General features: G+C 40.0%; 1 protein-coding gene across 8 annotated transcripts in view; it reads right to left on the bottom strand.

Moving 5' to 3' along the window:
- The window catches only part of Pard3b (par-3 family cell polarity regulator beta), a 977,771-nt gene that overhangs the window by 40,918 nt on the left and 909,650 nt on the right, over nt 1–27,203 (bottom strand). For all 8 annotated transcript variants that reach the window (XM_074071526.1, XM_074071528.1, XM_074071527.1 and 5 more), the window contains one exon: nt 15,209–15,288. In XM_074071526.1, coding sequence (XP_073927627.1) covers nt 15,209–15,288 — 80 coding nt within the window. The remainder of the gene's footprint in view (nt 1–15,208; nt 15,289–27,203) is intronic.

The raw sequence follows: 27,203 nt of genomic DNA, 5'->3' as shown, positions 1-27,203 counted from the left end.
TCGCAAAACTTTCTCATTCATTCCCACCCAGGAATATGTACAAAATACTGCAAATACAAAGTTTAACATGGAATTTCAGAGAGTTTGAGGATCTTCTGAAAATAATCTATGGATAATTTAGACATGAACAGATCATGGATTAAGTACACACCTATACATCTCAAGACAAGACTCCTTCTAGCCAGATTGCATCTCCTTCTCATAGAAACTAGAAGAGAAATTTCTAATAATATAAATGCCATCTTTGAAGAGCACACTTGTAGTTCTTAGACCAGATCTGAGGAACACAGGAACGGCAGGGCATGCATGTCGTTTCAACAGGTACACCCTGCTCACACTGCAGACGGTCACATCAGCTGGCAGGGGGCAAGGAAAAGGGCACATATTTTGCAAGAGGAAGTTCTGCCTTAAGAAAGAAACCCATGTGGGTGACCTCAACTATCCCCAAGACACTGAAGACCTGGTGTTGTCTCACATTCTAAGTGTACAGATTAGGGTACTTCTGGAAACTCGGTATCCTCACAGAGGGCATAATTGCAGTGAGAGCGAGATGTAATCGAATTGTTGGTATGTGTTGGTCAACTGCGCAGAAATGTTCCACAATGTTTGTCAGCCATTTAGCCTGGGTGTCAGGACCATTGGGTATCCTTTATGTTTCTAGTAAAATCATAGTTGATATTGCTGAAACTACTATGAAAGCACATTACTGCTTAGGATGACATGTGTATTCCAAGCATGTTTGCTGTAGAAGTACCAAATTACATCAAATAATAAATTAATTAGAAAAAAATACAGGTAAGTTTTTCATAATAAGAGACATTATGTGTATAAAAAACACATAAAAAGAATATGACATTTAAAAAGCACTCCAATAGTTAATTATGACAAAATGTCCTCAACATATGAAGAGTTCTAGTAAACCAAGAAGATAAACACCTAAACAGAAATGATAATCAAACAGATAAGTTACAACAGAATGAATAAAAAATACAAATTCCAGTAAATATATCTGAAAAACCCAACCTCACTAAAAGTAATTATACATTAAAATAGTTTGTTATGATAATTGCTACTTTCTAACCCATTAAACTGACATAGTTCTCAAAAATAATTTAATAATCAGCACTAGTGGAGGTATAAACTGGTTCAACCTTTCTGGAGGTCAATCTGGCAATATATATGAACAACTTTAAAGATATTCCCATTCTTTGACCAGGTAACTACATGCTGGGAATTTATCCTGTAGCTTGCTTGACTCATGACAGATACTTATTGTTCTAAGAAGATGAGGCTAAGCATGTATTTGACTTCATGGATACAACACTGACTTCTTAGCATACTGCCTACTGCTAAAGTGAGACTGTGGAAATCAGAAGAGCTATCTGATGAGGGCCACAAGATTACTCCCTGCCTTTGGCCAAATTCCTACTGCTCTTAAGGGAGGCAAAGGTGACAGGTGAAATACATGCAAAACGTTACCTTGTGTGCATTTTAGCCACAATCCTAAGTAAAGTCACTGCAGACACTCAAAGCACCCTCATTCATTAATAAGTGCTTGAGTTAGTCACCTTAGTAGCAAATTTCCACTTTCCTAAAGTTTTTCACTATCCCAGGGGTGTCTCAGAGGTGTTGCTGTATTTCAGTAATGCTCTGAGCATGGGCTCGGCAGAGAACGAACTTGTCAAAGACCTTTCATCATTTTGATGAATTGTTTGCTTGCGTGAAACAAAGAGAAACCAGAAAGTCATTCTTCTAGGGTTGCCCTCTCCAGCTTCTATGTTGACGCTGTTGGTATACATTGTACTCCATGTGAGACACCACCAATTCACAGACTGACTACTTTAAAAATAAAGCAAAGGAGCTGAAGGTGGTGGCACTTGCCTGTAATCCTAGTTACGAGTGAGATGGAGGCAGAAGGATCATAGTCAGAGGCTGGCCCCTGGCAAAAATGTGAGACTCTGCTTGAAAAATAAACTAAAAACAAAAAGGGGTAGGGGTTTGGCTCATGTGGTAGATCACCTGCCTAGTAAGTGCAAGGCCCTGAGTTCAAAACCCAGTACACTAAAAAATAAAGTGAAGACATCAAACTATCTGGGGATACTTAATAACTATGCATCTTTCTCTCATGAAAGGTGATAAGTACTGATAGGATTTGACTCTGGGACTTCACACTCACCAGCCACACCACTATGCCCTGGCACAGCACTTAAGTCCACTGCCATCCTTACTCCAAGTATGTGTGCCCCTTGACTTAAGCCCTTCTGTCACCAGTGCACTGGGCAGGCAGTACTGTGGAGTTGGCACTTTAGGAGTGACCATTAGCCAATGACCAAGGAGACCTGAAGGATAAACACTCCACATTTGTGCTCCTCAGGTGACATGGCATGGGTGCATTCTATACCATTCCAGAGGCCCTAGCAGAATTGACCACCTCACAATGTTTATTATGCACCCTGTGCTGGCTTCTTGAACCCTTTTACTCCTCACTCCATTTCCTGTGCTTCCTAGGATCACTTCCCAGGTAGCATCGCATATATCAAATCCTTGTCTCAGAGTATGCTTCTAGGGCAAAACCCAGCCTAAGGCCTCAGAATGAGACCTTTTTTATTTTTGAGTTTGTTCTAGAAAATTTTGAGACTTTCCACTATTCTTTGTTATTGTTGATGCTACTACAACAATGATACAAGGAACTCCCTGTATCCTTTATCCAAATTCACCCATTTTTTTACACTTTGCCCTATTAATTCCATCGCTTGTTTTCTTTTTTCCCATTCTGTCCCCTTCTCCTCCCTCATCCCTTTCTTTATATATATACATGCATGTGCATAAATATTCATATTATTTATACATACCAGAATTTTCGGAACCATTTGAAAGTAAATTGGACATGTGTGGTTCTTTACCCTTGAACATGTTAGTGCATACATCTGAAGACCAGAGATATCTGGTTTTGTAAGCGAACACAGGTTCCCAAATCATGTCCACTGTTTCTTCTTACCCTCGAGTTTATGCCTTATGGGATCAGAGCTATGCTCACTCACAGAACACCAGATGACATTAAGTCATCATTTCTTCCTACTTGAGAAAAATATCGTTTTCAGAATGAAATTACACAGACAGTAACAGATAAGCCTTTGCTGTCTGTGTTGGCAGTGATGGCATTCAGCACGACAGACTGGTGCCCAGGCCTTTGTGATTTGCACTGTCCATGTCCACCTGCCTCTTTTGTATTTTCTGTGGTTTATTATATCATCCTTTCCTGATACACCCTGGGGACTTTTTTTTTTTTTCCAATTTCATGAATACACATTTCTCTAACATCCAAGGTTAGCCATTGCACTTCCTATTGGTGTTGAGACACCTCTACAGCACATTTAGAGATGGTTCATCAAATCTACCACCCCAGCCCATACTCATGAGATTTCTTTCCCTCAAACCTCGTCCTCTCTCAGCATTTTCCCTCTCGGGGATTGGTACCGTCTCCTATGCTGCTGTGTTTTGATTCATTCTTGACACCTGGCTTTGCTTACCCCTCCCACCCGCACATGCAATTCATTATCAAGTCCTGTTGGTCCTTTCCACCACTTCCTCCAGTTCTGCTATCACCACCACCATCCTTGTAAACACTACCAGTGTCTCTTCCCTGACCTGCAGCAAATCCCTTCAAACTAGTCTGCATCTACTCCAGCCTTGATCCAAGCTAATCTCTACCCTGCAGCTAGAAGGAAATGATTTTAAAGTAAAATCTGTCTGCTTCCTACTCAAAACTTATCAAAGGTTCTAAATGATCTTTGAAAAAGTACAAACATCCTTCACTTGACTGCCCATGGTCTGACTTCTACCTACCTTTCCTTCTTACCTCCCAGTGTCTGGTCCAGCCACTTCTTTCAGTCTCTGCCCACCAAGCTCTCTTCTATCACAATGTCAGCTCTGCCTGGAACACTCCTTATTTCTAATCTCCTGCAGAACATGACTTGTGTCTCCTTCCCTCCTTTGATGTGATCCAACTTCACATTATATTTTTTGTAGAGGACAGAGTTGTAATTTTATGTCTTATTTGTGATTGTGTAATAATGTCTTTTCCACTAGAATAAAAGCTCCATAGGACAGAGGCTTTGTTCTTGGGAGCTTACAGTATCCTCAAGGCCTATAGAGTAGATTGAACTTAATAAGTAGCCAGTCAATAGTTGTTGAATAATATAATTAGAAAGGGTAGATGACTTTCTTAACTCATCTATTTTGGCTAATAAAGTTGCAGAAACAGCTCTAACTGACCCTATTTTTTGTTTTAAAGATTATACATGAAAGGAGTGACCAGAAGAAGGACAAACTGAGGAATTCAAGCTGTTGAAAAGAGGTAACATAAGTGACTTGTCTGTAACTGATCCACAGCAGGCAGTCATCACATTATCTTGGCCACAGTGCAGGCTGCACATCCGGAAATTACTCATACAACACATTGGCTAGGAGTTTTGTCTTATATATGGGCCTGATTTTGTGTTGGAAAGAACTGTAAAAGGATGTTACATGGTCCAGACCATTTAGCATAAATTGTCAAAGGCACCAGCATGTCAATGGAAAGTGACCGAGAAGCCTGATATAAACTCCATCCTGAATTATATGACTGTTTCCAGGAAAAGAACTTCACGGTGGCAAATTCCTTCTCAAAATAGCTCAACATGCTTATTTTCCATCTTAAACTCCTGCTACAACAATTACAGCTCCTTCCAGTTCCTTGTAAAAACCAGGCTGTCAGACACTATCATTTCTGGAAATGGGTCTGTGTTCGCCTCTGCTACATGTAAGCAATTAGTGGGCAGAGACCTCATCTGAGCAGTCACCACCCTGTCTTCACTTCCAAGCAATGGCCAAGTTGAAGGGGACTAATGATGCCTCAGATGATATTGTTAGTGGAGAATGGCCAATGAGAATTGCCAGGTTCCTGCCTATTTAACATGTCATTTCATGTTCAACTGTAAGGATCAGTTTTGCTGATTGTAGAGTGGGATAAGCCTTTGTTGGGACAAGCCCCAACCACTTCTATCTAGGTTTAATTGAAGACTTGGAATATAAGCAAGGGCACATTCTGGAAGCTGCTCTTTTTGTAGCAACCCTTCTCACATTTGTACCACAAATGTTTGCCTTTGCTGGAAATAATGGAGCTGGACCAAGGTGCTCCTGGCACACTGACTGAGGTCGTGAGGCCTGTGCCACATGAGATCCAGGGCACAGATGGGCTCATGTGGCACTGCCACAATAATCCACTGCCAAAGCTCTCTTCCCTGGACTTGAAGCAGCAGAGTCAGTTGAAGCAATCCTTCCACATTTATCAGCTGTTTGCACCTCGACCTCATCCCCTAAGGCTTTGCCAGAACTCTACCATCAAAGGACCAACAACACTTTCCTGGCTATGAAAATTTCTGAAGTGGAACCAACTGGTATATGTCTATTTAACTCCCTAGCATAATATAGAGGTAGTCTTTTAAAAAATTGCACTATTTAAAAGATATTTCAGCTGGAAGGAGGGGGGTGTTTAAGTTTGCTAAGGGGAGCTTTGTGGTTCATGGTTGCAGTTCTTAGTAATTTTGAATGCCTACCAGGGGCTTGTTCATTTTAATGGCCCTGAGTTACATACTGAAGTGGTTTAGGGTGGGAAGAGCATTGTGAGGGCTTAGTGCGATGGTCATGGAATATTCCTCTTCTATTCATAGCCATGACACCTTGCAGTGACCACAGGTCTCAGAGGAAGAAAGAACTGGACTGACTCCAAGGCCTGCCACTAATTCTGTGCACAACCATAACCATACCACTTTACATCTCTGAGCCTCAGTTTCCTCATCCAAAAAAATCAGGATAATGATTACTTTCAGGATTTCTACAAGAAGTACATATTTAACATGCTTAAAGTGCACACCAGAGTTCAATTAGAACATAACAAATACTCAACAAATAAAGGTTCCTTCCTCCATGTTTCATTATAAGTGTCTCTGTGAAAGACTGTTCCAGAATGAAATCTGGGGGCTGGGAACCTGATCTGAGCACCTGGGTACATAGCAATTGTGCCTTGCATGGCCTGAGCCATTCACATCTCTATACCTGCTGACAAGAGAACAGATTTATTGTTGTAAGGAAAATGTGGCCACTTTATTTTTTCTTAGGGAAGACTTATCATAGTGATATAAGAACAATACCTATCTGAGTAAAAGAAATTTTCCCCATAAATTCCCTATCTATTTGTCTTGTGTTTTATTGGTTTTTTTTTTTCCATAAACAGTTCTCAACATTTTCCACTTTTTTAGAACCCTAAAAAACTCATTTGGGGGGTGGGTGCTGGGGATCAAACCCAGGGTCTTGTGCATTCTAAACAAGCATTCTACCTCTGAGCTATACCCACAGTCTATGGATGTTTTTAAAATATGGTCTAAAATATCTTCTGTCCTCTAAGCAGCTGATAATCAAGAAAAAAAAGTGACATGTATTAACCCCTCCTTGTCAGCATTAATGGTGTGGTAATGTGAACTAAAAAAGGTTTGGGAAACCAGAAAGACCTGGGTTTGAATTCTGTCACTTTGAGGATGAATTCTCTCTCTCTCTCTCTTTTTTTAAATTAGAAGAGCATCATGATGACTAGTACCCAGCTACGTGGTAAGGATAAATTGAGATAATGCATGTAAAAATACATAGACACACTAGTACTGAATGCATTCTATGACTCCCTCTCCTTTGCCTCAATTGTTCATAGTTTGATTTTTCTTTTTAAAAACAGTGACTAGTTTAGGAATAAATGTGCCATATTTGAAGCAATTTCTTACAGATCTTGGTATGTTAATACAGAAAATAAAACAGTAATTTTAGTGTTAATTATTCATATTGAATAATACCGTGCATTCATCCATTTGGTAAGCAATAGATATTTTGTTCAGGGTGTTAGCAAAGTAATGTTTTTTAAAGAATCATACAACCATACAAATCAGCTATTATAATGGTTTAACATCCTGCCTGCAGTATGTTGATAGAAAGATGCCTTAATACAGCACATCCAGGAACTTAGACCAGGAACAGTAGCTAGTGGCTGGACACACATAAAAGACAGGAGAAGGGGTTGTAGAGTAAAAGTGTGCATTGTGTAAAACGGAGGAGAAAATCACCACCATAATTCCAGGGCAATGAGCTTTTACAGGCAGATGGTGGGATGGCAATAAAACAGGAAAACATCAAGAACTACCAAGGAATACAAGAAATGAGAGAGCGACATCTAAATTAAGCAGATGCCTAGGCACAGAACAACCTTCTTTTCCTTTGGCTGGAGAAGTGGGAAGTAAATGCTAACTCCTTTAAATATGTGCAGGAGCGAAAACATGGAAGTCAGCTTACCACACTCAACATATTTCAAGTCCAAGGTAATGTCAGATTTGGCACTCTTGAAATAGCAGGCACATACTCTTCCTCTAAGAAGAGTACTTGGCCTACAAATATGCAACAGTTTAGAATTTTCTATGGAAAATGAGAGAAAAAGTTAAAAAAAAAATCTATGAAATTTAATATATGTGGCCCATCAGGATTCAGTTAAAACTACTTTGGGGACATGAATACCGTAATGGGTCTTAACATGTTTTAAATCACTAATATTCTAACTAAACTCGTAATGGAGGCCTTGTAGTGAATAATTAATATCAAATATTCTACCTGGCATCAAGGATATATTGGCTATGAGGAAATGATGAAAAGTTTGATTAAAATGGACTTTTATCTGAGGAACTAAGTGACATAAAAATGATATGGCGGTAGCATTAACCCCTGATCTCAACTGTTTGGCATCTTAAAGCGGTATTACATGAGAGGGCTTTTTGCATTTTCAGGAAGTTTGAGTTGACATTGGTGACATCTTCATCTCACAAAGAATGAAATTGCTGCTAATTCATCATTTTGTCCTCGGCATTGGGACTGAGAGAGTATCAGGAGGCCAGTCAAACAAGCAGTTGACTCTACTGGGAAGGGAAACTAAATACCAGATTTTCAACACAGGGAGCCCAAGGAGAAAGGATGAGACAGCTTAATCTGGTGGAGATAAACAAGCTTCACTGATTTTCAAAAGGCATTAACCCCTGTCATATGTGGATGTGGAAGATTCAATAGTGCAAGTTCCTTCACTCATCTCAGAGTTCCTGCAAAGTAAGAGCAGCAGTCTTAGCTACAAGCCCTAAAAGGCAGCAACTTGTGGTGAGGAAGGTCTTTCAGATAAAGTCACCATTGAAAAGGTGTCAGAGAGACTGGCCACTAGTCGCAGTTTGGAGATGATACTTCAGGCTTTGTTTGAAAGTTGGTAGAGAAGTAGCACTTGTAGCTCAAATGGCCTCAGATTCTGGTAGAACATTCCACCAGCCACCATGACTGCAGGGAGCAGTTCACATGTTGTCATGAAGCATCTTATTTGATAGACTGGCTTGGGGCAGAGAGGCAGCTTAGAGACTTTAAGTTCAACAGATCCAGATGGTCCAACCCCACCTGCAGACAAACACACACACACACACACACACACACACACACACACACACACACACACACACACACACACCCCTGTTCTGATTGCTTAAGTTTTCACTGAACTTCTTGAATTACTATCTAGATTAGTTTCAGTCAAAGGTGAGAACTGTGGCATTGCTGGAAATCTCTGCAGCACTCGAATGTACCATAGATAATGCATGGTTGGCACAGAGAAATTCAATAGCAATGGGCAGAGGACAGTTAACTGAAGAAGGAAACAGAGAAATCTGAGAAGGAGGGCATCTTTCCACACAGAGGGAAATGACAGAAAAGAACCTGGAGGCTGCCCAGACAAAATGCTTCTGGGGATAATAGAATGCAGTCAACAGGAAGCACAATGCAAGCTTCAGAGTTGGCTGTGCACTTGGGATTGGAGTCTTTCTGAGCATGGGTAAAGGCATATGTAGGCAAGAAAGCTGAAATCCACAAAATGAACCAACTGGAATGTTAGAGTGAGTGGAAGTATGCTCTTATGGTGTGTTCTTCTTATCTGAACACAATCATATCCAATATGAAAACTCTGGGAACACACTTAGAAAGCAAATTTATTTTAGGTTCCCAGGAAGTAAGCATAAGCTGTTCACTCTTCCTAAAGTTGCTCTTTCTATCCAAAATCAGCTCTAATATGTTGCCCGCTACTCAGCCAAGTTGAAAGCTGCTCGAGATGTTCAGAGATACGTATTTTTTTTCCTTCTGAGTATTGTAATAAGGGTTACAGCAATATCAGGATTGGGAGCCAAATATGGCCTGCACAGGTCTTCGGCCCTCACTGGTCCTAGGAGTGGGGTTCTTTCTCTTGGTCAGAAAGCTCATGCAGCATTCCACCAGAATATTGTAATCTTTTTTTCTTCTGAGTAGATATTATTCTTAATCTTGAAGAACCAAAGTACCCACTTGCAGACACTGCTTTTTCAACTCTCAGGAGTGTTCTAACAAAATAGGATTTTCTTTTTGGTAGGCAAAGTATATTGCTTAATGTTCATCTAGCAATTACACATTAAACTGTTCATATTTCAAATGAAGGGCCCAAGGGAAGGGAGAAAGAATTGATTTTATGACAGCATTACAGAGATGGTTGAAAGGCATTACTTAACCTGTACATTAGTAATGCTCTGTGTCATATACTAAGATGAATAAGACACAGTTCCTGTCCTCAAAGGCACTTACAGTTTAGTGAGCAAGACAAACAGGTGAGCAAATTATGAAAGGGTGTATTATAATCTCAGAATATGAATCTTAGTCTGAGCTAATAACTCTAGCTGCAGTGGTTAACAGAACAGACTTGCCACAGACTGCCTCGGTTCAAGTCCCAGCTCTGTCACTTTCTAGCTGTTGAACTTGAGGGAAAAGAGACATTCTTAAGGAAAAATAATTACTTATATTGGAAAACAGTCTTGAAACAAACTGTCAAGAAAGCTTGGGAGGATTTCTTTTCCTTACATTACTTGTGTAAAGACAAATGTACGATCATCTATATACCAGTGTATTAGAACCTGCTATATGCATGGTCTTACTTAGGTTCTGGTGATGGGTATAAATGATGATGAGTATAACACAAAGTCTCTTATTTCAAGGAACTTATAGTCCAGTAGAATTCAACGTGTTTTGATTGGCACTAGAAAGGTGTCAAACAAACGTTATGGAAGTTACAAGGAAGAAGAGCCAAAAAAAGATGACTTGGATTTTGGCATGGGAACTCTGAGATATTTTGGAGGTGGACAGATATCTGTGTCAAACAGGTGCCTGTAACAGGGGTCACAGTAAGGGTGAGGTACAGAGGTTAGCCAGCTACTTTTGGAACAACTGCTACAGTGATGAAAACAGAATCTGTAGGAATGGACAAGGCTGCTCAGAGAGAAACTTCACAAAGGAAATGACTAGAAGCAGAATCAGGTGGAAGTCCGTGGTGTGGTCAGAGCCTGGAAGAAGCTATAGTGTGAGTGGGTCCTGTAGAAATAGAGCGAACAGGTATAGGCCACTTTTCCCTAGGAAACATGGGCATCGGAAGCAGGAGGGTTGAGGAAAGAACCTTGTTTTTCTCTGACTGACAAAAGTCAAGTGTGGGGTGATACTGACAACTCCTCCCCCCACCAGCTCCCCATGTGTTTGTCACTACCCTGTCCTGAGCCAACAACAGTACCTAGGTAGTCTCTCTGGGGCTTCTCCCACCAGTGAAAAGGGTGCTGCCCCCACAACATGACTGTCCTGGAAACTAGAGCATCATATTCAGTCTTCTGCCCCGGGGTATGGTCCTAGCCCTGCACTTTTGCCCAGACCCTAGTCAGCATCCTGCATCCCTTGTATGGATTCCTGGGCTATAAAGACTGCTATCTCCTAGCGCAACCATCAGCACAGCTTATCACTCAGATCACCTTAGTTTGCTATGTTCTCTTGCTCTGGATCATCCGGACCCCTGGTTTTTCCCTATAGTCGGCTAATCCTTCAGCTTCAGCTGGACCCCAGCTCATCTCCTTGCAGGTGTTGGCTCTTCCATTCACTACAGGGCGGAAGGGATTGGAGCAAGCTGTGCAGCTGAGTCTGTGCTTTCACCATAGTGGGGGTGGAAGGGAGGCAGGAATCAGCTGGTGGTGGGGAGGGTGCTTAAAGATGCAGCCTAGACAGGAAAAATTGGTGGCAGTGGTCTCTAAGAAGCCAGCAAGAATGAGCTCTGGTATGTGGACTTGCCTCATTACAGAAAGGAAAACTCTACAGATCAAATAAGAAAGAGCTACCAATTAAAAAGATCCTTCAAATACGTCAAGCTCTTCACTGCTTATATTGCTGTCTTATACCTAATACACCAATACTAAATGGAGGCCTCTATGTCATCCCCACTTTCCAGATTAGAAAGCAGAACATGGAGCAATTAGACAGCAGGCCAAGGCCACACAGGTGGCAAGTGAAGGCGCTGGGGCTACACTGCTGGCCTGGCTCCAAGCTCAGGCCCTCCATGTGTCCCCTGGGAAGTGTGTGTTAGTGAAGGCACAGCAGGCTGAGCGCAGGGAGGAGTTGTGGGCTAATGTCGAGTGCCTCAAGGTCGTAAAGGAAGGAAGTGAGGTCATCTCCAGAGACTGGGCTTGGGGAGGTGGGTCATCTTCTTAGGACTTAACAGGGTAGAAAAGGGTCGGAACAGCCACTGTGGGATAGTCAGGGGAGTCAACAACATGACTAAAAATAATGCTGGCCGGCAGCAGGGGCCCAGCTGGTGCTGCCTAATGTGAATTTTGTAGTGGAACTGATGAAGGGGGTTTTATGAATTTCTCCAGCCACCTTCCACCGCCCACGCTCATAGGACCACAGATGAGATGCAGTGCATCTTGCTCACTCCTTAGGACTCCACACTTGATTATAAACCCGGAAGAGCAACATCAGTGCTGAGGCACTGAGCCATCTGTAGAGCAGGGGATAATGGGATCCCGTGGGGCCAAGGAATGGGCCAGGTGGGAATGATGCAGGCTTGAGATGGGAGAACAGAGAGTTCACTGCTGAAAGGGCCTAACTGTGAGGGGGCCTGTAAATCAGAATGGGGCCTGGGAGAATTGGAAGGGGCTGGCAGGCTGGAGTGAAAAGAGGCCATTTGCAAAAATATATGCATTGGTGTTCCCACATTATAGCCGTCCAGGAAACAGCTACTTCCCTACTCACCTGGGGTGAGTAATAATGGTGTCAGGCAAGAATAAGGGGATGCTGATTTCATTCTGTTTACTACCAAGGAAAACTGGGGACTGCACAGGCTGGCAAGACATTGTCCCCAGTAAAGGCCTGTGTTTGCTAACGAGGTTGTATTACAACCACACTCTGCTTTCCAAAACAGCACCCTCAGGAGAAAAGAAATAAAGTCATTTTCCTTTGGAGGCAGAACATTTAACATTGCTTAACAATAACACTTAACATCTTTTAGCCTTTAGCCTTAGGCAAACTCCTAACTACTGATTGCTAGGAATTGTCTTTTTCCTATGTTGGCCAAGGCTCTGTCTTTACTTTAGGTGGTGTCATTTAGCTTGGCAGCAGGCTGCTTGGGCCTGTTTTAAAGATGACAGAGTTCCATGAAAGCTTAGTAGGGAGCCCCTGGACTGGGCTCCTCATTTACTCCTGGCACCGTCAATGCCTCCAAATTTGGCATGTAAACCAGTTATTGAGATTATCTTAAAAACTCCTGTGACATGACCATAAACAACTTAGGGAGCAAATCAGTCAGTAGCATATTAAGTTCCCTACAAGGAGGGCCACCGACTTCCTATGGATAGAATTATTCCTATTTTTAATTAAAAATTTAACTCCATAAATATTTTAAGGCTCTCTGCCTCTGAACAAGAGGGATCCTGTGCCCACAGAGCTATGCTGCCTCACTCCTGGCAAAGGGAGAGGGTCAGTGAGCAGGTGTGATTCAATTACGGGGACAGTAAAATCTCCAGAGGGAAAAGATGGGAAAAGCAGGGTCAGTGTCCCCGGCAGTCAGAGATGAATCTGCATACCTTCTTAGAGGCCAGCAGTGTGGACCCTCACCTTTGCACTCTGCACCTCACTGGGCAAATATGAATCCCATGGACCAGGCACCGTGCCTGTGAGAGAGCTTTGCATTTCCTCTTTAAATGTCAGATGGAAACTTGGGTTTGGGCTTCCCCATTGAGAACCTGGTGCCAGGCGCATTTGTCTGAGTCCTGTTTATTCCCCATCATAGTCACTTCTGGTTGCCAGGTAGCCACAGAGGTCTGTTTGCACGTGCAGCTAATCGCTCTGACCATTGTTTATGTGTGAATGGACTTTTGGCCAAAATTATTTTCAGTCTAAGGTGCTTCCCTCAGCCACATTTATATTCTCCAGCCGGCAGAGCTTTGTCAATACCTACATTGTGATGACAGCTCAGACACATAAACAGCATCAATGTACTGCCTTTGTCAGAAAAACCTCTTCCCCAGTGTTTACTCCTAAAGCAGACATGTTTAGAGGCTGCCATGATTGGGCATTTCAGGCCTAATTAGTGAAAATAAACAGGAGTTGGAAATTCAGAGAACTTATTTTAATAGTCACTACTTTCAGCATTTCACACATTATCAAAAAGGCTGCTTGCCTCTTTACTCAACAGTGGAGTCCTGAGGCTAGACTGGGACTGTGTCTCCAGCCTCCATGTTCTCAGGGCCTGAGACATGGATCTAGATAATCACTAGATAAATGCGGAATGAATACATGAGTGGAAATTTATAGAATTTTAAATGTTTTTTCTGTGCTTTTAACTTGTACAAAAAAATCCATTTCTGCATTCAGAGTAGAAGTTGGCCAGGAAGACATCAAACTGTGTCCAGTTTTCCTCTTTTCCCCTCTCTTAAGATTCTACTACTTTCCATCTGCCTTAACCACAATTTCCATTCACTTCCACAGTGAAAGTTGGAAATCTTATGTTTAATATGAATTTTGGAAACTACTTCCATTTTTTAAATGAAAACAAAATACTAGGCCAGGGAAAAAGTAGGGACATGAAAGAGATCATGGCTGAAAAAAAATTCAAACTAACTATGAGATAAAGGAGATAAAGAGAAAAATAAAATACAGTTGTGTAGAAGCTTTTAAAATTCCATATTTTGTATATCCTGTTTAATCAGTGTTAAAAACTGTCTGCTAAATTTGAGATTTTACTACTTTTGAAAATCAACATACTATTTATAAGAGCAGACCTAGGCTGTGTCTGTTGTAATATTCAGATTTTTTTTTTCAATTTATCTTCAGAAGTATAGCCAACATTCAAATCGAAACACTAACTCCATCTCTGAGTTAGCACTTCAGCAGCTCAGCTGTGATGGTGAGGAAGTTCTACTTGGAGGTCCACTCCCACCCCCCCCCCCACTTTCTAACTTTCTAGTGTGAAACATTTAGTTTTATTGCTACCATTCACCTTTCTTTGTTTCTTTTTCAAACACTCTCATTCTCATACTCTAAATGTATCCAGCTCCCATGGAAGCTGGACCTAAGTCATCTTGGAAAGGTTTCTTCTTTGTCATGTGCTCCTGATAGAAGACAAACATTACTCTTCATCTCACTGACAAGAGCCCCAACTTTTGAGAACTGTATCTCATTTTCAGGGGTGTCGCATTACAGCATGTAGATCACCTTAGGTCACAAAATCACCAAGAGAACTTTTCCCACACAGTTTTTTCTTTCCCCTTCTTGTCTGAGCATCTTAGTAATATTTGCTTATTGCCTCGAGGACACAGTCAGATTCTAAATCAAGCAAAGAACACCTTCCCAGGTTCACAATTCTTTCCTGCTTTTTAACACCTGACTGAAGCTCCAAGGTTAAGGCTGGCCTGCCCTTTCTTGTGGGTAACTCCTAGGACAGAAGATTTACAATTTTATTGTCTCTAAGCTTGGTGTAGGATGTTCAATACCACTTTCATAGCAAAGGCTTAGGATTTCCATTCAGTATCCAATATTCTTGCTGACATGTTCAATTGCAATGATATACTATTTGCTCCCTTAAAAAAAATAACCCACAAGTGTTTCAATTGTTAGCCCAATTGTGAAGAAAGCACTAAGGCTGCAGCAGATGGCAGTCAGGCAAAATTATAACATAGTCCCTATTTCAAAGCCAGATTTCTATTTTGTGTAGACTTCTCTAAAGACTTCATTTGTGGGTGAGTTGGTAATGGGAGACCCTTCCATGATCTACCTGGGTAAAGATGCATACTGTCTCTCCATCCCTTCAAAGCGGAGGTTGTGAGCATTCCCATCTGGACCCTTTCCAGACACCTGTGGAGAGAGAAATAATTAGAGATGAAGATCCATTATACATCCTGGTTACTAACAATGCATCTCAAAATTTATAATCAGTGCACAAATGCTGCCTCTGCCTGCCAAAAATCAACCTTGGAAAAGCAAGCAAGAACTCAGCATTGCTATAGGCATTGATGATCAAGCCACAATATGGCACGTAACAACAAAGTCACTTCTGTTAAAAAGGGTCATTGTCAAACTGACTCTTTCCCATCTTCATGCCAAGGATACTCTGTAGGCTATAAGACCTTCTTCTTCTTTTTAAAAATAGTATTAGTTTTAGGACAGTTTGAGATTTATAGAAAAATCGAGCAGATAATAGAGTTTCCACATATCTCATCCCAGTTTCCCTATTACTGCATCTCATACTCAGTTTCCCTATTACTACCTTCTTACATTATTAGTATGGTATGCATCTTACAAGTAATAAGTCAACATTAATACATTACTGTTAACTAAAGTCCATAGTTTATTCAAAGTCTTAACGTATTTTCTGTCTCAAGGATCATGCAGCACACCATACTACATTACTCAGTCCACCGTCAGAGGAGCCTTTTGGCTGTGACAAGGACCCGTATCTTCAAAGGCACCTTCTCCACGAAGTTTTCTTTACTAATAGTGATTGCTAGTTGCACAATCACTGTCCACTGCACAGTGTGTATAAAACCCTTCCTGACCACCCTCAACTTCATCTGATTCCCTCCTTTACGAACAACCACGTAGAAGTGTTTTTTCTCATCTAGTTTTTGTCCCTTCCTATGAACTTCCTGTGTTTACCTCTCTTGGAGCATATTCATCACCCTCAGAGATCCTGTGGGGTAGTGACTGGATCCAGTATGTTCTCAATAGTGCTTGCTTTCCCGAATGCAAAGTCTGTATATCTCATCCTTCTGTAATTATCATAACTAAAGCAGGATGAGGCAGGTTCTTTAAGGCACTTGTTGAGTGACTGATTTCTTACATGTGGTACCGTGGAGCATTCCTGTGCTTGCTCTTTTTGATGGGGTTTCCCACATACAAGGGGCATGGGAAGAGGTAATTAGAAAACCTCATCTATTGTATTTAGGCGGGGAGGAGAGTTTGCTAGTAAACACAGAAAGTAACAGTACTCAAGTCAGTAGTGGAAATTTTTCTAGATAGTACAGAAATTATTTTCTTCCTACCAAGAATCCTACATGTCTCTAAAACCACCATCCCAGCTTGTGCAAGGTATGTGTGTGGGGGTGGGTGAGGTGTTGTGGGGAGAGATGCTATGAAGAAAATATGTGCAGGCTGTTAAAATAAGAAAGATAATGCTTCACATCTAATTACTGCAGGAGACCCTTTAGTGTGTGTCCTGGAAAACCTCTTTCTATTTCAGCAATACGAGGAGCAGGAGCAGCTGGAGTTATTTGAGAGGGCAAGAGTCCAGCGAATAACAGTGAAGACTGTACAAACTTAGAATAAACTACAGATAGAGAGATCGAATCCTTTGTATTGGGATAAAAGCCTTGACTTAAACCACTGACCTTTCTACCAAAAACCAGAGACAAGGATGGTGACAGCCAGGAGGTGTGTAAGTAGCAAAGAAAAAGAAGAGAAGGGCAGAGGGATTATTTTCAACCACTCTTATCTAAGGTTTGTTCAGTTTTATTTTTTGGGGGGGGGGCAGGGAGGCAGATAGGGACTCACTGTGTAGCTCAGGCTGGACTCAAACTCAAAATCACTATGTAGTGTGTAGGCTCTCAACCTCACAATCCTCCTGCCTCAGCCTCCTGAGGGTTGGGATTACAGCTGTGATTCACCATGCCTGGTACTGTTTTGTTTCGTTTTTAAGTGATTTATTGTGAAGAAGGAATTCATGTGAATATAGTACTGTGTTGAAGATTATAAGAAAAACACTATGTATGCCTATCTCCAGTGTGGTTCAAGACATTTACAGCTAATCTTTTCTCTTATAGCCATAAAGCTGTGTACTTTCAGACTGGTTGTGCAGAGCCTGCCTGGCCTCACAATGATGGCAGTCAATATTCTGCTGCCTTCCAGGAGACAGCAGCCCTCACCTGTAGTTGCTTTGGTGAGTTAAGTAATCAACTAGGTTCAGTGAGATGAAACATGATCCTTATCCTTATGGAACTTTTTGTCCTGTTGGGAAAATGAACACTAGAAAGAAAATAAAGAATGACCTAGGACAGTCTGATTGAGTATCATTCAAAATGCTACCAGCAGTAGCACAGATGGCGCCTGTTAGGAACAACTTCAGAACTTGGTCCAGCTTTCAGAAGATGGGCAGGCAGCATGCTTGCCCATCAAAAATTATTCTGTCCCTCCCCAACTGTGCACATATCTTTGTGTGTCTCTGATAACATGGCAACACCACTAATGCATTGAGTTAGTGATTAGTGAGCACCTACTGTACCCTAATTGCAAGCAATGAAGAAATCCAGCTCCTGTTCTCCAGGAGATGGGCCTGAGAACAATTAGAGCTATCTGAGGAGGGGGCAGCACCAGGGAGAGTTGAAGACAGCTTCGTAAGAGTGCTTATGCCTCAGCTGAATGTGAAAATGAATGAAGGGAGTTTTTCTGGGGGAAGAAGGATGAAGGAGGAGTAGAAGGCATTCTAAGAAGAAAGAACAAAAAAGAAACCACATGGAGGCACAGAACAAGCACTGTTTTCTGGGGATGCTGAGATTTTGATAAGGCACATACAGAGAATGTAGCAGCCATCCTATAAGTGCTACTACAATGCCTGTAGCTGATATTTCTGCACTGCAATGGTTTTAATAGACTATTTTTTTAAAGAGCAAATTTAGGTTCACAGCAAAATAGGAAAGATGCAGAGAAGTTTCCCATAAACCTCTGCTCCTACCTATGTGTGGTTCCCCCATTATCAATATCCCCAACCAGAGTACTACAATTGTTAGAACTGATGAACCTACATTGATAGATTATAATCACTCAAAGTCCATTGTTAATGTCAGGGTTATCTGGTGTACATTCTGTGGGTTTGGACAAATATTTAATGAACTGTATCCATGATTATAACGTCATACAGAATAGTTTCATTGCCCTAAAAATCCTCTGTGCTCTGTCTACTTATCTGTCTCTCCATTAAGTCCTGGAAACCAGTGATCCTTTTATTGTCCTCATAGTTTTAACTTCCAGAATGTCAGTCTCATATAGTTGGAATCATATATTATCTAGCCTTTTCAGATCGGCTTATTTCACTTGGCAATATACATTTAAGTTTCCTCCATATCTTTTTAGAGCTTGGTAGCACATTTCTCATTAGCACTGAATAATATTCCATTTTCTGGGTGTACCTCTGTTTATTTATCCACTCATCTACTGAAAGATATCTTGGTTGCTTCCAAGTTTCGGAAATTATGAATAAAGCTCCGATAAACATTTGTGTGCAAGTTTTTGTGTGACCACACAAAAGTATGGTCAACATCTAAGTTTTCAACATCTTTGGATAAATACCAACAAGTGTAATTGTTGGATCACATGGTAAGACTATGTTTAAAAGAAACTGCCAAACTGTCTTCCAAAGTGGCTGTACTATTCTGCATTTTCTCCAACAATGAGTGAAAGTTCCTGTTGCTTTATATCCTCAAAAGCATTTGGTGGTGTCGGTGCTCTGAGTTTTGACTATTCTAATAGTGTTCAGTGGGATCTTATCTTAGTTTGCATATCCCTGATGACATACAAAGTGAAACACTTTTTCATATGCTCGTTTGCCACCTGTACACCTTGGTGAGTTGTCTGGTAACATCTTTGACCCATCTTTAAATGAAATTGCTCATGCGCTTTAGGAATTTTTTATACATTTGGGACAGCATTTATTATCAGACGTGTCTTTTGCAAACATTTTCTCCCAGTCTGTGGCTTGTCTTTTCATTCTCTTGACGTGTCCTTCACAGAGCAGAAACTTTTAATTTTAACAAAGTCCATCTTATCAATTTGTTCTTTTATGCATTTTTCCTTCGGTATTACTTCTAGAATGTCATCACCAAATCTTAGGTCATCCAGATATTCTCCTGGGTTATCTTCTTGGAATTTTATAGTTTTTAAGATGATTCATATCACAGTGCAGAGGTTTGGTGGCAGTCTGGGTGACAAGAAATGATAAGGGTCTAAACTAGAGGATTTTCCAAAGGATGAAAACAAGAGAGTGATGGAAAAATATTAAGGAGGCAGAATCAACAGAACTGACTGTAGATTAAAGGGGAGGATGTATCTAGGGTAATGCCCAAGTTTCTGAGCTTAGCAACCTGTTGAGTTTGTTAACATTCACCCAGAAAGGAATGAAAGAAGAACATAGTTAGGAATAGAGGAGAAGGAGATATTTGGACATACTGAGCTTCAGTTGGAACATTTGGTAGAAATGTCTAACATGCAGTTGAGCATAAAGGTTTGTGCCTTAGAAGAGATGTCTGATCTAGAGATGTAGAATTGGGAAACATTCAGCATATAGATTGCACCTGAAACCTTGGGGGAAAATGACCATGCAGAGTCTATAGAGACAACGTAGAAGAAAAGACATGGAATGAGAAAAGAGAAGAATATCAATAATATTCTTAGGAAAACTATCACAATGGGACATACAAAGGAAGTTGAAATAACAGAAATCAAGAGAAACAAATTCTGTGAAGGAGGGAGTGACAAACAGTGTGAAAAGTAGTCAAGAGCTGCAGTGAGATGAGGGCTGCAATGCACACTGTGTGTTGGTACACTTTTCCCGGTCCTCCCTTCTTGCAGAGTGTCACCCTGAGCTAAGAGCCTGGAAAAATAGAACTACCTTTCCCAGAACTCCCCAGCAGCCAAGGTACTGGCTACTTCTTATTCCAGTTCTTCCACTATTTATTCTGGCAAGAACGTCTACAGGTATGCTTGGTTTTTCTGAGGTGGCTTTAGCAGATGTATCATCACTAGTTTCTAGGTGGTTTTGGAGTTGGTGGCATTAAAGGGAGTACCTTCCTAATCATGGTGACTTCTGATATAGGCATTGGGTGGCTCTGGGACCTAAGGCTTCCTGAATAGAAGTGACAGCAGCTCCCATTTGGTAGCTCAGTTCTGAAGTGAGGCCTGGGAAATCATTCCAGGAAGTTTATCAGAGGATTTGCTTCTTTAAACTTCCTTTTGATTCTGTAAGCCTATTACTGTAGCGTAAAATTTGCTCCAGCTTAAACTAGTTAGAGTGGAAATTGTTTTTTGCAACTAAACAGTGACCAATATAAGGTCTGCAAAAGTATTTGTTGCACTTGGTGATATGGTGATTGGCTTTATTGAGAATGATTTCACTGGATTCACAGGGAGCGAAAGCCAGACTCTACAGTGTTAAAAACCCTAATAGTTTTCCAATAAGTAAACAACCACTGGTTGTATTGTCTTACCCTATCATGCTCACAAAATGGGATTAATACTTTCAAGTACATAAACATTTGTTAGTGTTTCCTAAGTAGAGTAACTTGCTAAGAACTCTAAGTTACAGTGATGAGACATCTCTAGGGAGATGTTGTTGCTTAATGGAAATGATGGGAATAAATTAGTGTTGCATTATTTAAAAAATAGATTTAACTGCTTTTTCTCTCTACATGGGTATTATGGAAAACCACCCAATGAGGACCTCTGTTAACATTTATACATAGATACATATTTTAATGCCATATAGTTTTTACTCATCTATTATTGACATTTTCCCTGTGCTATTAGATACATTTCAGAAACATGCATTTTAATGACTATGTGATATCCCATTACATAGATAAATCATAGTTTGTCTAATCTATGCCTATAATATGTTCATTTTAAAATATCTTGATTAAAAATGGTAACAATATAGATTAGCGTGCTGGATACAAAGATTTTTGCAAACAGCTGTAAGTGGAGGGTAGGAAATTACAATAGAGAGTAGCCAAGAGAAGCTAATTTTAAGAAGTAGTGGTTAAGTCCTCAGAAAGTCAGGCCACTTGAGGAGGGAATGAGGGGAGAGAAAACAGGCAGAGGCATTTATAAGCTCGTTTCTCATTTTGTTCTTTGCTCAGAAAGACTCAAATGTTCCTGCTTGAAGAACTCCTTATTAGGTAATTTTCCCTCATCACAAAAAAATAAGGTCAGCAGCTTCGATCCAATTAATTTTTTTAAGCTCTTTATTTTACTTGGGATCACGCAGTTTTTTTTTTTTTCCAATGTAATGACCTAAATATAGGTCTGATAAAAACAGTCTTGACTTAAGCCATAACAGAAATCTAGCCTTTTATACAACAGTGTAACATTAGAACTTAGGCCTGGATTTGGGGCATATTTATCTTTCTCTTACTGATACAGCCCAGGAAGTGAAACTTCTGAGAGCTTATTCAAAACAATGTGAAGAGCTCACACCTCCTTGTGTGTCTTGTATGTGGTGACCCTCTGTGGCCAGGTTAAGTGACAAGCCTATCAAGAGGCTTGGGGTTTGGAGGAATGCTGAATTAAGATGCTTTTAGTTCTTGGGAGTTCTCCCAATTTCATTCACTCAATGCCTGCTGCTGGCAGGGGTGTTTAAGAGCATTGTTAAAATAGAGCTATTAGTCTTCACTCTACAAAAGCAAGGTTCTTGCTGCTTACACACAAGATTCCTTAAATTAGTATTTCTAGCCTGGCATTGCTGGAATCAGCAGTGTCATAAAGCAAAACCCTAAAGAGGCCATTTAACCCCCTGTTTTCCTCCATTTGCAGATTAATGACAGAGGGGCAGATATAATGCTCTTTCAAACTTTTTTGAAACAATTCATTAAAAACAAAAGAATAAACTGCACAGGATTTTCTTCAAATGTCTGGTGATGAGAAGTGGAAAATGTTTTCCAGCCTCTAATAGGTTAGGATACATTTTTGCCAATGTCATAATTCATGTCCTGTAAGTCAGTCTCCCCAAGAAAATTTAGAAGTTGCTGTGTAAAGTTGCAATATGGCTTATTCACCTACATGTAACATCTTCATTTACAAATATTTCTTACTCAGATCTGTTACCAAGGGGAAAAAAAGGAGTTTCATGCTGTCAAACACATATAAAGATGTAAAGTATCAAAATTTAGATGTCACTTTAGGAAATGTGCTTTTTGTGTGAAGTTGGTATCATGACAGATATTTTTGAGCAGTGTCTCCCCTTTCTCCCTCCCTTCCTTCCTTCTTTCCCTCCTTACTTTCTTCCCTCCCTCCTTCCTCCCTTCCTTCCTTCCTCCTACCCTCTCTCCTTCCTTTCTGCCCTCCCTCCCTTCCTTTCTTCCTCCCTTCCTCCCTCCGCTACTTACTTCCTCCCCCTTCCCTCCTTTTTCCCTCCCTTCCTCCCCTTCTTCCTTCCTCCCTTCCTCTCCCTCCTTCCATCCTCCCTCCCTTCCTTTTCCCCTCTCTCCCTCAGTTCCTTTTCTTTTTCTGTGGTACTAGAGTTTGAACTCAGGCCTTGTGATGGCTAGGTAAGTGCTTTATGATTTGTGCCATGCCCCCATCTCTCTTGTTTTAGTTTATTTTTCAGGTAAGGTCGCACACTTTTTGACTGGAGCTGGCTTTGGACAGTTATCCTCCTGCTTCCACCTCCTGCATAGCTGGGATTAGAGCTGTAAGTCACCACAGCCAGCTTGATTTTTGAGATAGGGTCATCTTGCTAACTTTTGCCTGGGCTGGATTTGAACCATTACCCTCCTATCTCTGCCTCCTCATAGATGGGATTACAGGTATTTGCCACTATGCCCAGTCCCTCATATTTCTTTTAATTTCACTGCTCCTACCTCGTTATAGGTTTGACTAGAAGATGTTTAAAGGGATCAAAATCATGAAAACTTCTAAAAAGTTACAAACGTGGCTTTGATCATCTTCTACTTTAAGGCATTCTGCTAAAATGCTATGTGTTTGAAAGAGAACTAAGGGCAATATTTTAAGCAAAAAGAAATGAATCAAATAGGTTGTTTAAACATTTCTCTTTGGCAACATGATGTTTATTATGCCCGAGCTACATTCCTTCAAACAGGCTATGCAGAGAGGCAAAAGAACACACACGTGTTCAAGCCATTATTTCTGAAGTGTTTGTTTTCTCTAATTTGATTTCAGTAATTTTGTCAAATAGCTGGGTATTCAGCTTATAGACTAGCATAGAACATCTGCTAGTTTAGAAAATACAGCAAATAAACTATTTTAAAAATAACTCTTGGGTAAGCCTTTCAACCATTTTGTGCCTATGTTTTCCTACTTATAAAATATCAGAGTTAAAACAGAAATTCTTGAAGTCTGTTTTAAGATGCATACATTTGTAAAAGGTTTCTCATGGCTATTTTCCACACTTATGTTGACCTCTTACACTCCACTGATGCAGGAACTATACGTAGGTACTTAGTGTTTTTATAGCTGAATGACAAAGGTGGCCAATTATTCTGTAATCTGTATCTGTATTATGAAGTCATAAAACATTCAGTGGAATTGAAGCATGAAATCTTAAACTAGCAGCATCTGAGTACTCACTGTACAAACACTGGCCACAGCATCTTAACAACCTCAGCTATCTCTGTTATGATTGTCTTCACAAAAAATAAAATCAGACATCTCCTGCCAGCTCTGTTTGTGTCTGGACCTAAGATATAGTTACCATAGAAACTATGATTGTGGATACAATTTTACAAATTTGGCTTTCTGTCTCTCTCTCTCTCTCTCTCTGTATATGTGCCCACGTGCACACTTATGAGCCTCAGCAATAATCTTGAAGATCAAATTCTGGCTCTATGTCTTTAATTAAAGAGCCAGATACCATTTCTCATTTCCTTTCCCCCATCTGTCTACATACAAATAGAGATATTAAAACATTGGCTAAAATGTCAACTCACACTTGAGAAAAGACAAAGATCTATGAAAAGGTGGAAAAAAGGCACTAGGAAAAGCCTTCCCTAAGAAATCCATCCATGACCTGTCCTGTATTCTCTAGGGACACAGTGCACAAGAATTTGGTGGAGTCCCAGTGACATGAATAACTAGATACTATTATCTAGTACTTATTTAACTTGTTTCTAATTGTTTCCTGGATCTATTATGTGAGTCATTTATTCCTTGTTGTTTTATTTTCTCATATTCTCTGAAGGGTTTTGTTACTCATCCCAAAGTGAGTCAACTTTGACTCTCAATGTGTGTCCACTGTTTAAAGGTGGAAGTCATTTATGTTACTTCTCATGAGTTCATATTATTCCTTTTAGCTGATAAGGGATATTTACTCACTAAACCCTCTAGTGTAGCTTAAGCATGCCTTCATTTATAAAGACTAAACATGTAAATACATGTAACATCTTTAGCTCTTCAGAATGTTTCTTTTTTTTTTTCCCTGTGGGCAGGTACTAGTCACTTCCATTTACAGTTACTGGGAAAAAGGACTCTATAATCCCTCTGGCAAGTCACAATCAGTGCTATCATTTCTATCTCTGCCTCACTTTGCACATGAGGAAATGAGAGTTCACATAGTTAAGCGACTTGCCTTGGGGTCATACAGTGGCAAAGTCAGCTTTGAACTGAGATCTGTCTGACTCAAAAGCAACACTTCTCTGACTCACAATGCTGCTTCGTATTTTGGCAGTGAGTATTACAGTTATTATTGCTCCATTGCTTAAATGAAGAACTGAGACATAAGACCTGAAAGTTCAAGTGAACCTATGGTGACAATGAGATGGAGTGTGTGAACCTGTGACTGTCTGCAAGCATTTTCAATGGCTTATAGTCACCACAGCCATAATTCTGAACTCTAATGGCCTAGTGATATTTATTTTACACAGCTGGAGGCATTACTATATGTATGTATGTTATTTTTTAGTTTTGTAAAAGTAACTACTAATAAAGAGTTGTTTTATAAAAAATAACAGCCTGTATGGACAATTTTTTTCAGTTATTCAAAGTTATCAATTTATTAATTTCATTTATACAAGACTCCAAAGTGTACGTTTCATGAGTATTGGGACAGAGCCTCCTTTTTTCACCACTGAGTCTCAAAGCCTGGCATATCTCCTTTTTTAAAAAAGTATTATTTATTGAGTCAATGAAAAAGAAGTCTCAAATACCTATCTGCACAGAGGAAGTTAACAGAATCAATCAGATTTCATAATGTCTAGCTAGGTTTTTGAACCAAATCTGTTAAAACATATTATCAAAGTGCTTTCTGGTTTTTCGGGGGGGGGGTGTGCTGGGATTTGAACTCAGGGCCTCACCCTTGCTAGGCAGGCACTCTACCAATTGAGTTACACACCCAGCCTTATCAAGTTTTTCAAGAAAATTTTACCTTCATGAAATCTGTCCCATGATTATGCTTTAGTAAGCATAACTGCCACTTTTCTTTTGTTTACCTAGCCCTGATTTTTTTCATGTCCATTAAAAAAATTTTAAAAATATAGATATTCTTATAACTTAAACTTGGATTTAGAGTATAAATCAAAACTGCTAGGAACCTCAATTACATAATTGCTTAAAGAGACAGAAGACTCCTTTAAGCTCAGAATAATAGTAGCCTAGTGGGGAAACCTTATTTAGTAGGATAATTTACTGAGCACACTGGACATAACTGCTGTTGCTTTGGATGGCTACGTCAGAAAGCACCTATTTAATTCACAAAGTTATCAGACCAATCAGATAACTTTAGTGATGGGATCATATGGATATATTTTTCCAAAATTACATCAATCAAGTTATTTTGTGATTGACCTCTATAATATGAGTTTCCATTCTAGGAAGATTAAATAAGGAGAAAGGAAGAACTAAGCAGATGACATTCAGAAAATGGATGCTTCTGTGTCAAAACTTAGTTCAAAAAACCAACATACACATCCATGCACACCATTCAGAAGTTTTTATATTAACTATAAAATAACATCCAACCTCTTACTTTGTTATTCAAGGCATTCAGTGACATACAAACCTAACTTCCCAGTTTTACCTTACCCTTCTCATATATGCTCAATGATCTGACCCCATTGTGAATTTTAAGAGTCCTGACTGTGTAGTTTTGTGCCTATAGAAGCATGCCAACTTCTTTAGTTTGGGCAGCTTTTCCCATAGTCATGTAGGTTCAGGAGGGGTTGAATGAGTAAATGAATGAAGCAATGAATGTTGTTCCAACTGGTCATATTAATTGCTGTGAAGGAACAAAAACAGAAAAGTAATGGATAAGAAAAACAGATTCTATAGAAGATGGTAAGAGCAATAAACACAGAAAAGACATCCTAGAAAGAGGGGCAAAAAAAAAAAAAAGAAGAGGAAGAAAAAAATCCCTGAGAAACATAGAAAAGTAGCAGAAGTGAAGTGGTAGTATGAAAGTAGGTTAGGCTATTGCAAACTAACCTAAATCTTAGCACACAGGTAATTCCTACCCTAAATGTCTCTCCCTTCATCAAATTCTTGGATCTATCAGAACTTTGTTCCTCCACACCAGGCTGGAAAATATGGACTTTGTTCTTCTGATTGCATGCATATATCATCCTAGTTTCAAAGTCTTTAAAATGTGATTATTTTAAGTCAACATTTAAAGTTAGATTTGATATAATCATTTAATTGGGCACTGATTCATCTACACAGAACTCATTACTGAATTCTTCAATTTCACCAACATAATTTCCTTTCAAATTATCTTTTATCTGGATGCAGGAAGTCCAAGTGCTATGAAAAGTTTGCCAAAATAAAAAAGCTTTTAGATTTCTAATGCTGGCTACACACCAACCATGGAAGACTTGAAGAATAGTGCGTGCTTGCCAACTGTCACATAGGACTACAGTTCGCATAATTAATATCATTCTTGCTGCTCCAGTACCATTTCCATCCTCTAATAATTTCCATTAATAAAGGAAGTTTCTGCAATAATTTCTGCATTCTGCAAAACTACAATGGCTTCTAGGACACCTTTTAATCAAAATAAT

The sequence above is a fragment of the Castor canadensis genome, chromosome 4, assembly GCF_047511655.1.
Source record: "Castor canadensis chromosome 4, mCasCan1.hap1v2, whole genome shotgun sequence".
In the NCBI taxonomy this organism is placed as follows: domain Eukaryota; kingdom Metazoa; phylum Chordata; class Mammalia; order Rodentia; family Castoridae; genus Castor; species Castor canadensis.
The sequence above is the reverse complement of the archived record's forward strand: the minus strand, read 5'-3'. Positions and strand labels throughout refer to the sequence as shown.